Here is a 12,391-nt window from a genome sequence, read left to right on the forward strand (position 1 = left end):
ACTTGCAGGGAGGAAGTGAGGATTCCAGCGAGATTCATGACGGAGTTGCGGCCGGCTTTAAAGAAGTGGAATGCCACTTTCGGCCGGTGGGGGTCGCTCAGGAATACACACCGGCTGGCCACACCATTAGGAACACCTGCACAATATAATGAGAGCACAATCAAACATCTGCTCTTACAATTTTAGATTGAAGTTTTTTTTGTTTGTTTTTTTGCAGTGGTGTTTGCCAATATATTATGCTTATGCTATAAAATAAATATAGTATCCAATAGCACATTGATCTGATTACATAATTAATACAATTTAAAAGATTGATTTAAACTACCGTTAAAAGTGGAAAAATTGCATTTGTTGCTTGTTTCTATGAAATATAATAATTTAAATTCTGTAGAAATTTTATATTTTTACAACCACAGCCCTTGGGAAGGCCAAAAGTAAATGTATTTTTCTCAAATTCGATGAGATTTCAGCCATGACGGGGGAGTGTTCAAATCTCAGTGCAGTCTTGTTTTGTAAATATTTTTCTTTTAAATTTGAGTGCTTAGTGTCAAAAGGATTTTGTCATGAATGCCATGTGGCTATAGTTCATCTATTTTCTATTCCTGTGTTAAAACTCTTTTTCAGTCCTGTTACTCAAATGAGGAGATTCAAGACAAATCCAGACAATTGTGAGTAACGTATTATGGTTGTTATGAGATTTAGGATTGCAAAATGATTCAAATTCAAATGTATTTTGAAGGGGGGAAAATGGCGCCCATTTGGTGAATTGGCTCATATCCATTTTGTCACCTCGTCATTTTGATTGTAATGTGTCATTTTCAGAGCAAATTTGAATATGAAATCAGAAGTCATTAAAAATGGTGACACAAGTATTTATTGTACAACTCGTGTTTTTTTTCCCTCTGTTATGAAGAAATTTAGCTGTTAAAAATGAATACAAATTGCAATTTTAGTCGAGATTTACTGCCAAAATGAACATCATGGAATAAATGGAAAGCGTGTCTTTTTCGACACGATTGAGCACATGGTAGACTTTTTTTGGTCTTGCGTCTTTTATTCAGAGGTTTTTTTATGCAAAATTCAATGGATTTAACATTGGATATATTCATAGATACATCTATCATACAACAAATACGTCATAACCAAACGTACAATGTCCCTTTACCGCAATTCATAAAATACCATAATTACCAAAGGTACCAATATAGGTTAGTAGAATCTGCTGAAAAAGGCAGAGTGCACAACACCAGTGAGCAAATATGTTTGAGTGTCTCTTGTCAGAAAACTGCCGGTGCTGTCGCCATCTTAACGCTCGCGCCGTGTCAGTCCGGTGTTAAGCTCGGCAACGGAGGGGCTTATCTTTTTTGTACCTTACTAAAACTACATAAGCATTACAGTTAAGAAACAGACATTCACGTCAAATTGACGTCGTGACCGACATTTTTTGTACACCTCGAGAATCACCGTGTGCTCTTGTACCTCCCAAGCAAAGTTGCGCGAATCCATACGAGTCCGCTGTCGCGTTCTCGCCGGCAAAAAAATGCAACGAGGTGAAACGGTACCGACGTTTCATGTTTGCGACTCGCGGCCCCGCCCCGCTTTGCACATCTTCTTCCCTTTAAACGAAAAACCTGTGAACAAAACAACACACTATAGGTACGTCTTCAAGCACACGAAAAGTGTAAAGCTATTTACAATACGCCGTTGCTCGACTATGATAAGACTCAAGGGGCAGTTTGCGATGCTTTCTATACTGAGCTGTGTTCTCACGAGAATTTTGTGGAAATGCGCTGCCCTGTAATTCTGCATTAACAAAAAAACATGAGCTCAGAATCAGGGTGGAATTAATTGATGTAATCAACTGCAAAATCGTCTTGTTTGTGCGTGTTTTGGAATACTTATGAGCATTAAATGTTAAGCAGTCAACGGTTTGTCAACGCCGTCGTTTCACGCAGGCCGGATGGGAGATGACAGGTTAGCTTAGCGCTAGCTAGCTATCTGGTACAACGCAATACAGATGGCTTTATTTAAAAACACTGGGTTCTACTGTTAAGTCAGGGTATTCTGGAATTTGAAGTAAATCATTTTAAAGTAAAAAGGGAAACGCTAACGTTAGCGTTAATGCACCTCGGTGTACGCCCCGGTTCAGGTTAAATACCCATGTAGCGCTTTAGCCTCATTCGTTGACTTATTTGAAAACGTATCTAAATACGCTAAGTCAATTTATCATTTTGTTTAAAGGGGAAAAGTATAATAAGTAGCTGGTTCCAGTTGATTTGGTATTCGCTCGCTAACGTCAACACGAATAGCAAACACAGATTTGAGGCGTGTGTCTGAGCTGTAATAGAAAAAACAACTTAGCATTACGCTAAATGTAGTTGGAATTAAGTGTCGACTGGTCTTATCTTGCGTTGCTTATCTTAAGACAAAAAATACATTGTAACCAGATTCCCAAAAATTAAGCATGACTTTGTTTCACTGCTTCTATTCCACTCGCGCTTTAATTGTATTTGACGCAAATGTCGTAAAGCGACACAAGCGTTGAGATCTTCATTGGTGCGAGTTGTGGTATGAATGAAGTTCTCGTTAAGACACAGCTGTGGCCCACGCATTATCGGATGTTAGCATTTTGAGACAAAGGTGGTCCTCGCTGCCAGTGCCGCGGTGCCGCCAGTATGAATACTTTTAAGACGAGCAACAACCAGCTTGAAGATTGCGTCGCCCGGTTGTGCGGATGTTTTTAAATTTTCTTTTGTACGTTTTAATCCGGCGACGGCAGCAGACATCCGAGTCAAAAGTCCTCCGCAAAACTGACCGATTGGAAGATGAGATTAGCGATTAGCATAAACATGATTGACTTTAAAGCTGCTCTCTGTAACAATTTGGCCAAAAATATCTTTACAATCGCTTTTTTATTTGACCATTTATGACTGAAACATCTTCTAATTAGGAGATTAACACCTTAGCTGTTTACAGTAGTAAACAATATGGCCAATAGTTTTCAGACCGGATTCGGATTTGAATTTCCCGCCCTCTGTCTGTGCAGTTGCATTCTTCGTCAACAGGTGGCAGTAGTGACTCGAAGTTGAATTTTCTGCGTTCAGTAGCTTTACATTTTAAATGATAATTTGTCGACAAACTGCTCAATTATTTTTGTTAAAATTTGGCGATGGGCTTGTTTCATATTAGCTCGGAGAATTTTTTTTATCTGATTTTGACGAATTACATAATAAATAAATTCTCGTGAGAACAAGCTGATTCTACCCTTGGTCATTTTGGTAACACATTACATTGTTGGGCATGAAGGCCCAATTTCCTTTTGGATTTGTGCCTCAATTAAACCAATAGTCAGTGGTCTCTTGCTTTTCTTTGTACAGCGCGTCATTATTGTTTGGTTTTGTCTCATTTTTACTTTGATTGCACTTTTTTTTTTCTTCTAATACAATACAAGGGATTTTGGCCCACAGGTTTCTCCACCGCTACCGGAACCTCTTTCAAAACAAAGAAAAGTCTCATCCGCAGGCCGCTCGCTCAAAGACATGCAGAATTTACAAGTTGTTTGTTGGGCTAAATTCCAGCGTTTGGTCAACCCAGTCAAGTGTGGAGACGGGAAGGTAGGTAGTCAGGTCCATGTTGTCTCACAACGCAGAGCTTCGTTCTCCATCTTTCTTTCTAAGTCTCCAAACTTTTTGCCGCCAGAATCATCGTCGGCCGGAACCATCCAGCTGGCGTCCGTTGCGCCTGAGATGGAGCGGAGGGCCGCGCGAAGCCGCGATAGTCCTCGTAGCGGGAGGCGAGTCCTGATCCTCCATGAAGCTCTCGGGGCTGCCCTCGGCGTCCCCGTCGGGTAAGCTCCCGCAGCTGGAGCCGGGCGACATGGTCTCCAGCAGGTCGTCCCCGGCCAAGCCTACCGCCGAGTCCTGACGCGGCCCGCCCTGGGGCGCCCCCTCGTGGGCCCCCACCAGGATCCCGGTGTCCGCGTCTGTTGTGGCGCCAACGTTGCGTCCCCCGTCTTGGTCCTCCAGGAGGTTGGAGAGGAAGCTGATGTACTTCATGGCCAGACGCAGGATCTCGTTCTTGCTCAGCTTTTTGTCCGGAGGGTGAGTGGGGATGAGCTTACGGAGATCGGCGAAGGCGCCGTTCACGTTCTGCTGCCGCCAGCGCTCGCGGCTGTTGGTGAAGATACGCCGGACAATCTTCGGCTGGCCAGCTGGGAGGAGACACAGGAAAGGTGACGTGAGTAAACTACATAAGTCTTAAAGGGGAAGTCAACCTTAAACATTTCTTGGCAATAATATATTAGGTGTGACCTCACTAGTCTAAACATGACATTCCGATTCATATGACGTTTGTGGAATATGAGATATGCAGCAAAATCCAGCCATTTTTATCCAGCTCAAGGGGCGGCCATTTTGCCACTTGTTTTAAGATTCATAATCAGTTTGTTTTTTCTTTAAAAATATGACATCACAGTTTCTCAGGGTTCAGGCAACGACCAATCACAGCTCACCTATTTTCTGAAGCTGAGCTGTGATTGGGTTGTTACCTGACACCTGAGCAACTGTGATGTCATTTTCAGTCAACAGCAAGTGGCAAAATGGCTGCCATTTGATATTGATAAAAACTGCTGGATTTTGCTGCTTCATTTTGCCACTTGCTGTCGACTGAAGATGACATCAATGTTGCTCAAAGCTCAGGTCAGCACACCTGTTTTCTAAAGCTGTGCTGTGATTGGTTGTTACCGGAGCCCTTGCTTCAGTCGACAGCAAGTGGCAAAATGGCCGCCCCCTGAGATGGATAAAAACGGCTGGATTTTGCTGCATAGCGCATATTCCACAAATGTAATATTAATCAGAATGGCATGTTTAGACTTGCCACATACAGTATAACATATTATTGTCAAGAAATGTTTAAGGTTGATTTCGACTTTAAGAATGTTAGCAAGGATATCAAATAATTGCCCTCAGTAGTTAGACAACTTTGACATACTATTTGTTACTAGTGAGACTAAAAATGCACTAGTTTACAACTGTGTGCTAATACTTGTGACATAATAAAATTGCACAAGTTGTAGTTGTCCCATTAGTGTGCCACCGTTGACTGCAGCAGTGGAAAACAACATTACTGGTGCACTGAATTGTCTTATTAGTGAGGACTAGGGGTGTGAATTGCCTATTACCTGGCGATTCGATCCGAATCCCGATTCACAGGTCACGAGTCGATTCAATACGATTGATCACGATTTGAATCTAAAAGTCGATTATTGTGATTTTTTTTTTTTGCTCCAAATTTGGAAAATACTAATCAGTTGTGATAGACAAATGAAATTTCATGAAGCACTTGTGATATTTTTTTTTATTCCTCTAGATGGCACTCTTGGTTTAAATGTGCCAGCTAGCTAGCTAAACAGCTAGCCAGACAGACAAACGGACAGACGGACAAATTAAGCTTCATGAAGCACCTGTGATATTTGTTGACTCCTCTATGGGACTCTTGGTTTAAAGGTGCTAGCTAGCTAGCTAGCTAGCTAAACAGTTAACTAGACAGACAGACTAACAGACAGACAAATTAAGCTTAATGAAGCACCTGTGATATTTGTTGACTCCTCTATTGGACTCTTGGTTTAAAGGTGCCAGCTAGCCAGCTAGCTAGCTAAACAACTAACCAGACAGACGGACAGTTGAAGCTTCACAAAGCACTTGTGCTATTTTTTGACTCCTCTAGATGGCACTCTTGGTTTAAATGTGCCAGCTAGCTAGCTTGCTAGCTCAACAACTCAACGGACAGACAGACAGACAGACAGACAGACAGATAGACAGATGAAGCTTCACGAAGCACTATTTTTTGACTCCTCTCGAGGGCACTCTCGGTTTAAAGATGCAGTGGGAATGTAATCAATTTCCCTCGCCATTATCTTTAAACCATGAGCACCATCTATAGGAGTAAAACACGTTTGTTGCAAGTCCATGCATGAAGGTTCATGAAGCTTCATTTTCCCATCACTACTAATCAGTAAACTTGTACATGTACACTGTAATTTGTACATTTATCTGAAACTTCAGACTTCTCATGTGAGCCACTGTATAAACAGATCGCAATCTGTTTCATGTTTAAACAACATTGAAATAAAAATATTAAGGCTGTATGTTCCATTAATATAACATTCTTCCATCCTTAAAGTGTGAACCATATCCCCAATTAAGATGTTTTGTTGAATATTTCCATTAAAAAAAATTATGTTTAAACATGGATTCGGCTGCATATTGAATCGATACGAGAATTGCGCGCTGTAATATTGCGATATATCGGCGAACCTATTTATTATTATTTTTTACACCCCTGTGAGGACCAAGCGCGTACTAGTACACGGATCTTTTGCTGACATTCCATGAAGCCGTTTGAGCATTTATTTGACATCCTTGAGCCAAACTGCTGCTTATTGGGAGTTGACTTCGCCGCCACCATCAATGTGACATTTTTGCTCACAAGCCAAAGCAAAATGACAAGCAAACGACTGCTCGTATCTTGAAAAACACGTATCGCAAGGCACCACCGGAAACAAATATGACCCACTGAGGTATATGTATTTAATTCGAGTGTACAATTTATGAATGTACAGTCTAGATGCACATAAAAAAAAAAACCCTAGCTGCATGCAGTCACATCCTCACACCCCCATCCATGGTGTCTTCCAGGCTTTTGTCGTCCTTGGAACACACCCAGTCTATCTTAATCCCTCAGCCCACTCTGCAGTAAATGCTTGGCATGGAGGTGGAAGCAGCAAAAGCACCCCCCACAACCCCCACCCCCCCACCCCCACCCACCCAACCCTCCTCCCATTCTCCCATCCTCCATCCTCGCATGTGTCAGTATGAGTGGGCAATGATGGAGAAGATGCTTCCCAACCAGAAAATACAAAATCTACCTGAAATGACAGTGATTTTATTTTTATTATTATTATTATTATATATTTATTTTACTTGGCAAGGCCTGGTAGATCCATTTCAGGGGATGGATGACGGAATGGGAGGGGGGGGGGGGGGGGGGGCTATAACCGGCAGGTGGGAGGACACAGCAGAAGTGCGTCTTGCCATACTTATAAAGATCTCAAAATGCGCCTACCCTCGTCGAGTTCAACCTCATAAGGCGCCTGGCGGCGTTTGACCCTGTTGCTGGGGTACATGCTGTACTGCTCACAATCCCCTCCAAGACTGCAAGACAAGATGCAGCGCATTGCATTACACGTCGTTTCCACATGACACAAGCAAATAAATCATCGCTGTTCGATATTTTTCGAAATGACATTTTTTTTTAGGACATCGTCGTGAAAATATAGAGCATGCGTGCACGTTAGCTTTTAACATGGTTAGCTGCCTCCTTTTCAAATGTTTCAACGTGCACAATACGTCTCGTTAATTTTCTTCATATAGCCATCAATCGAAATAAGGAAAATGCATGTTAACGCCGGATGTGTTAGCTTTATCGTCATCATAAATCATCGGTATACATTCAAATGAAAAGAGCACAAACGGGAAATGCACGTTAAAATGATACAGTATACAGTTACTTTTGTCATCACTTCAAAACGTTATATTTTCACATCATCAACAAAATAAAAGTGTCGATATTGCTCATATTAGCTTTATCATTATTCGTGTGTTATCAATATACCTTAAAATATTGACTAGTTTGCGTGTAGACTACAGCAAAAAAAAAAAGAAAAAAAAAAGAGGATGTTATTACTGGTCGTATGTTAGCTTTATCATCGTCGCGTCATCATTAAAACAAAAGACACACGCACAAAGAAAGAAATTGCAACTAATCGTCATTACATCAGCATTATACGTTAAAATGTTATAATGTTTTTTTTTAAGTATCATCAAAATAAAACCACATGGAACTAAAACATGTTTAACAGCAAGTGAGCTTTCGCTTTCACTTCGTCATGACGTCATCGAGATACGTTAAAATGCTACTTTTGCACTTATAAACTTCCTCAAATGATGACTTGTCAAATGCGTATTAACGCTGCTAATATGGTAATTTTAATATTATTATTATTATTATTATTATTATTATTGCACATCAATGAGTTTTCACGTCACATTTTCAAAAAGAGCATTTATGTAAACGATTATTCGTTAACACGAACGTCATCATCGTCATCATTATAGGCTGATATGTAAATATATGTTTAAGTGATCAGATCACGTGCACGTAATTATAATCTTCTTTAGTATGTCCCCAAAACGATATTATATTGTCCTTCGCGTCATTATTTTTCTTTTTGCATCATCATATGACGATCTGTTAAAAAAAAAAGAAGAAAAAATAAATAAGATCTCTTGCGGGGAAACATGTTAACATTGATTATATTAGCTCATCATTACATCAGCAATCATGACACACATGTGCTGAGTTATGTTGAATTATTATTTTTTTTTTTAAGCTTATAGGACCCAGATACCCCCCCCCCCCCTCATGCAAAGTGATGCAAATTGCCATTCATGTTAATAACATCGTCAATTAATTGCAACCATGCAGCACATGCCAATGTCAATGTGATCATTCATCTGACAAGTGCTTAAAAATAATCGGAGTTGCGTGCGTGTGTGTGTGCGCGCGCGCGTGTGCGTGTGCGTGTGTACCTGTTGATGGCGGCGAGAGGCTGCGCCAGGTTGTAGAGCATGGCCCGGGCCGGGACAGGGAACGCGTTGGGGCTCAGCTGGACCATTCGAGCGTCGTCTCGTTGGGTGTGCGTCGGTGGAGGATGAGGAGCGGGATGAGGAAGAGGAGGAGGAGGAGGAGGAAGAGGAGGTCTGCGGAGCTCCGTGATGGGCACCAAATGGCTGCCCGCCCTCCTCTCCAGCGCCTTTATAGCGTCCCTCCTGGAGAGCTCGATCACCGGCACTTCCCTTTTCAGGTCAAGGGCGTCGCGAGAGGCGGTTTCCTTGGCAACGCCGTTGATGACGATGACGGTCCCGTTGGTGGAGTTCTGCAGGGCCGCGTCGTCACAGCGCCCTCCCTCTTCTTTTTCTTCGTCTTTCTCCTCCTCCTCCTCCTCCTCCTCTTCGTTCTTCCTCCTCCTCTTCCTCCTCATCGTCGCCTCCTCCTCTTCCTCGCATCTGATGATGACGGAGGAGTCCTCGTGAGGCTTTCCACGACCGGACTCTGCATCTGGACTCCCACGACAAAGGTCCGGCTGCCTTTTTTCCATCATTTTGGGGGTTTTTGGTCTCTCGTCTCACACACTCCCGATTAATAATACGAAGTCATGCGCCATTATAAAAACATTACGTGCAACCCTATAGAAAAAAGCAAAATAATTTGACATACTTTTTAGGCAGACAATAAAAAATATATTATTGTATGTAAACGATGCCTAATTGAAATTTTTTTTTTTAACAAAATTTACTTCACAGACACATTTTTCTTTTTTTATTGTCTGAAAAGTCACGTTTGTGACAAAATGACAAAAGCTTTTTTGTTGTTGTTAAATTATTAATCATTTTTATGAAAAGGTCACAAAATGTCAATCGGAGCTTTAATTGGAATGTCTGAAAAGTTGATATTTTATGCCAAAATGATAATAAGGTATTTTAAAATCAATTTTTAATATTGTTTTTCATTCGTCACATTGTGTCAAAACCAGAGGACGTTTTTTTTCTTTAATAGTTTCATAAGTCACTTATTTTTTGTGTTTCAAAACGAAAATAAGAGCTTTAAAAATTAAAAGTATTTGCCTGGAAAAAAAATATTTTGTGTGTGACAATACAATATGAAGAATTGCTTTCATTTTTCTATAACAAATGTTAGTTTTTTACCTTTTCATTTAATTTCAGATAAATTTATTTTGTCAGGTGCAGATATAGCTTAATCCTTTCCAAGCATTTTTCACAATTACCCACGATATATTTGCACATTTAGTTATGTTTTATATTGGCATATAGAAATAGATGCATCAAATTTCGGCAAAAATAGCTTCTTTTTTTTTAAGCCTCTTTTTAAATCCAAGACGTTGCTGTTAAAAAAATAAAAAAAATCGATCCTCATGTTAAATCAACACCATCTTGGATCGGTCAATAAACGAACATTTAAAATAGTATTTAATTTGTGAATGTGACGTATTCAAAGTGTCTTAATTCCTCCAGAATGTCCCCTCCCAGGCCTCGTATCCGTTACAGCCCACCGAGCATATTACAATCCAAAAGCAGCGAATATAGCACGATAGCCAGACACACAATAATCACCGCAGAATGTCGTTTAAAAGATCAAATAATATCACAAAGCGAGCCCCAACGACGACCAACATGTCGGAGCGGCGTCCGTTTTGGAGCACTTACCGTCGCGAGTGCTGCTGTTGATGCTACCGCGTAAGTGGAGCCATTTTGTGAGTGGGTCATCCATGTCTGACGTTTTTTTTTTTTTTCTCCCTGGGCTTTCAGTGTGTGTGTGTGTTGTGTGTTGTGCGTGTGTGTGCGTGTCGCTACTGTACGTGTGTGTGTATTGGGCGCCGTATATCCAGCGCTCTCTCGCTCGCTCGGCGGAACTCAGGCCGCAATGTGGCCGAGGGAGATAAGCGCACGGCGGCGGCCTCTTCATTGGCGATAAGCCCCCCCCTAAAGCCATTATTTATGAAATGATTCATTATTATTTGCCTGTCGCGGGTGGGGTGGGGGGCGTGTGGAAAGGGAGGGGGAGGGGGGGGAGCAACGACGTGAGGTAGTAGCTACTGTAACGGTGCATGGCTATCGAGGTGTTCCATTTTCTTTTTTCTTTTTTTAATAGAAAAGAAACAAAAAGCTCAGGTTTAAGCGTTTGACCGACTTTTCTTTTCGTCTCATTTATCCTAAAATCTGATACAAGAAGACTTTATCCTAATTCTCCCCCCCCCCCCCCCCGCCCTAAAAAGATCAATGTCTTTTTAATCCATAATGATGAAGGTACAATGATCACATACAGAAATGGGTCCTTAATGGCTAATTGATACAATCATTGATATATTTTTCTTCAAAATGCATGAACCACTGAGACGCTTATAAAGAGAAAATAAACACAAATGCGTGCATATGTAGTGTGTGTAGGCTATGCACAAAATAGTACATAAAATGTTCGATTAGGATTATCATTGCTTTTATATACTGTAAAAGGAAGAAAAAACATGACAAATAAAATGCGTAAATGCTAATGAAATGACCGAGACGCCGCTTTAATTCCCAAATGATACAATTCTTTAAAAACGCAACATATGACACATAAAAAAAAACATATATATAAAAAAAAGGGGTTGCACAATATTGGAAAAACACGCAATATGTGATATGGGTGTTGAATATTGCAATATTGCTATATTGACATAACATTTTTATCAATGAATGAAAGAAAATAATTTATTGCAAGGCAAAATTAGTAGGCTAATTAATTCTAATAATTTTAAATGATGTTTTCTTGGACTAAACAAAATGCAATGCAATCAAATAAATAAACAGGTGGCTGTTATGTGATGACTCTGATATAATGCTTTTTATCAGCCCCCCCCCCCCCCCCCAATAAATTAATTAATAAATAAAATAAGTACAAGTGTCATTGTGCTGAGGGCCACGGGGGAGGATTGGTGGCGGTTCCCCACGGGGGGTGGTTGGTTCATGGCCGGGGGAGATAAAGTGCGGCCGGGCTATCGGCTTGTGGTCACCACACACACATCAGATAAATAAATAAAGGAGCAGCATTAACGGTGACACGCTATCACCGAGCACATTGGCAGCAGCTCCCAAATAGCGGCAGGTAATAACGGACGCCATTAATAACGGATTTCTGTCTGCTCGTCTAAGTGCGTTAAATGCGCGAAAACGTGCTTCAAGTGGGAGACGTCGCCAAGATAGCGATCAGTATTTTATGGATTGTTTCTTCCCGTGCTCCGACGGATGTTTGCAAAGCAAAGTCACGATGTCTGCTGCACGCGTGGGGCAACGTGCAGTCACGACCGCGGTCCTCCTGCATCCAGTCACGACCGTCATCCTGCATCCGGCATGGGGTCCACGTGTGCACGATCGAAAACACCAGATTCACGTTTTAACGAAATGTAAGCATTGGTTGTTGTTGTTATGCTTTAGTCCGTGTTTCCTAACATTTCTTGGGCCTGTGACGAAAAGCCGTTATAATGTCGCGACAATCCGTGACCTTTTATTTTCTAACTTCCTGTCGGGCGGCCGTTTTATTTTGAAGGCATACGGAAATCGATAACGATGTTTAGTTATGTACAAGTAAAACAAATATTCACAGACGACGAATACAAGTTTAAAGCTACTTAGCTGGCAGTCAATACTAGTTCTCTTGAAAATGATTTGGTTGGGTGCATGTTGTGCAATAACGCAATGAAATAATATCAACA

The 12,391-nt window shown here is 41.1% G+C and overlaps 1 protein-coding gene across 1 annotated transcript; it reads right to left on the reverse strand.

Annotated features, from left to right (window-relative positions):
* Positions 1-1,060: 1,060 nt before the first annotated feature.
* On the reverse strand, positions 1,061-10,481 carry LOC147180491 (T-cell acute lymphocytic leukemia protein 1-like). The gene is made up of 4 exons (XM_086072078.1): positions 10,344-10,481; positions 8,649-9,305; positions 7,123-7,211; positions 1,061-4,210 (listed from the first exon to the last, which is right to left on the reverse strand). Exons 2-4 carry the CDS (start codon positions 9,218-9,220, stop codon positions 3,702-3,704), a joined length of 1,170 nt encoding a protein of 389 aa, XP_085928204.1. The 5' UTR covers positions 9,221-9,305; positions 10,344-10,481; the 3' UTR covers positions 1,061-3,701.
* Between the last annotated feature and the right edge of the window lie 1,910 nt (positions 10,482-12,391).

This window comes from Leptonotus elevatus, chromosome 1 (genome assembly GCF_054856555.1).
Source record: "Leptonotus elevatus isolate MCC_2025b chromosome 1, RoL_Lele_1.0, whole genome shotgun sequence".
NCBI lineage: Eukaryota > Metazoa > Chordata > Actinopteri > Syngnathiformes > Syngnathidae > Leptonotus > Leptonotus elevatus.

What these genes read in the sequence shown, in the direction of transcription:
- LOC147180491 (XM_086072078.1), bottom strand. Translation starts at nt 9,220, where the DNA reads ATGATGGAAAAAAGGCAGCCGGACCTTTGTCGTGGGAGTCCAGATGCA. An exon ending in CCTCTCGCCGCCATCAACAG is followed by an intron (nt 7,212 to 8,648) that starts GTACACACGCAC and finishes CTTGTCTTGCAG; the next exon opens with TCTTGGAGGGGATTGTGAGC. An exon ending in TGAGGTTGAACTCGACGAGG is followed by an intron (nt 4,211 to 7,122) that starts GTAGGCGCATTT and finishes GTCTCCTCCCAG; the next exon opens with CTGGCCAGCCGAAGATTGTC.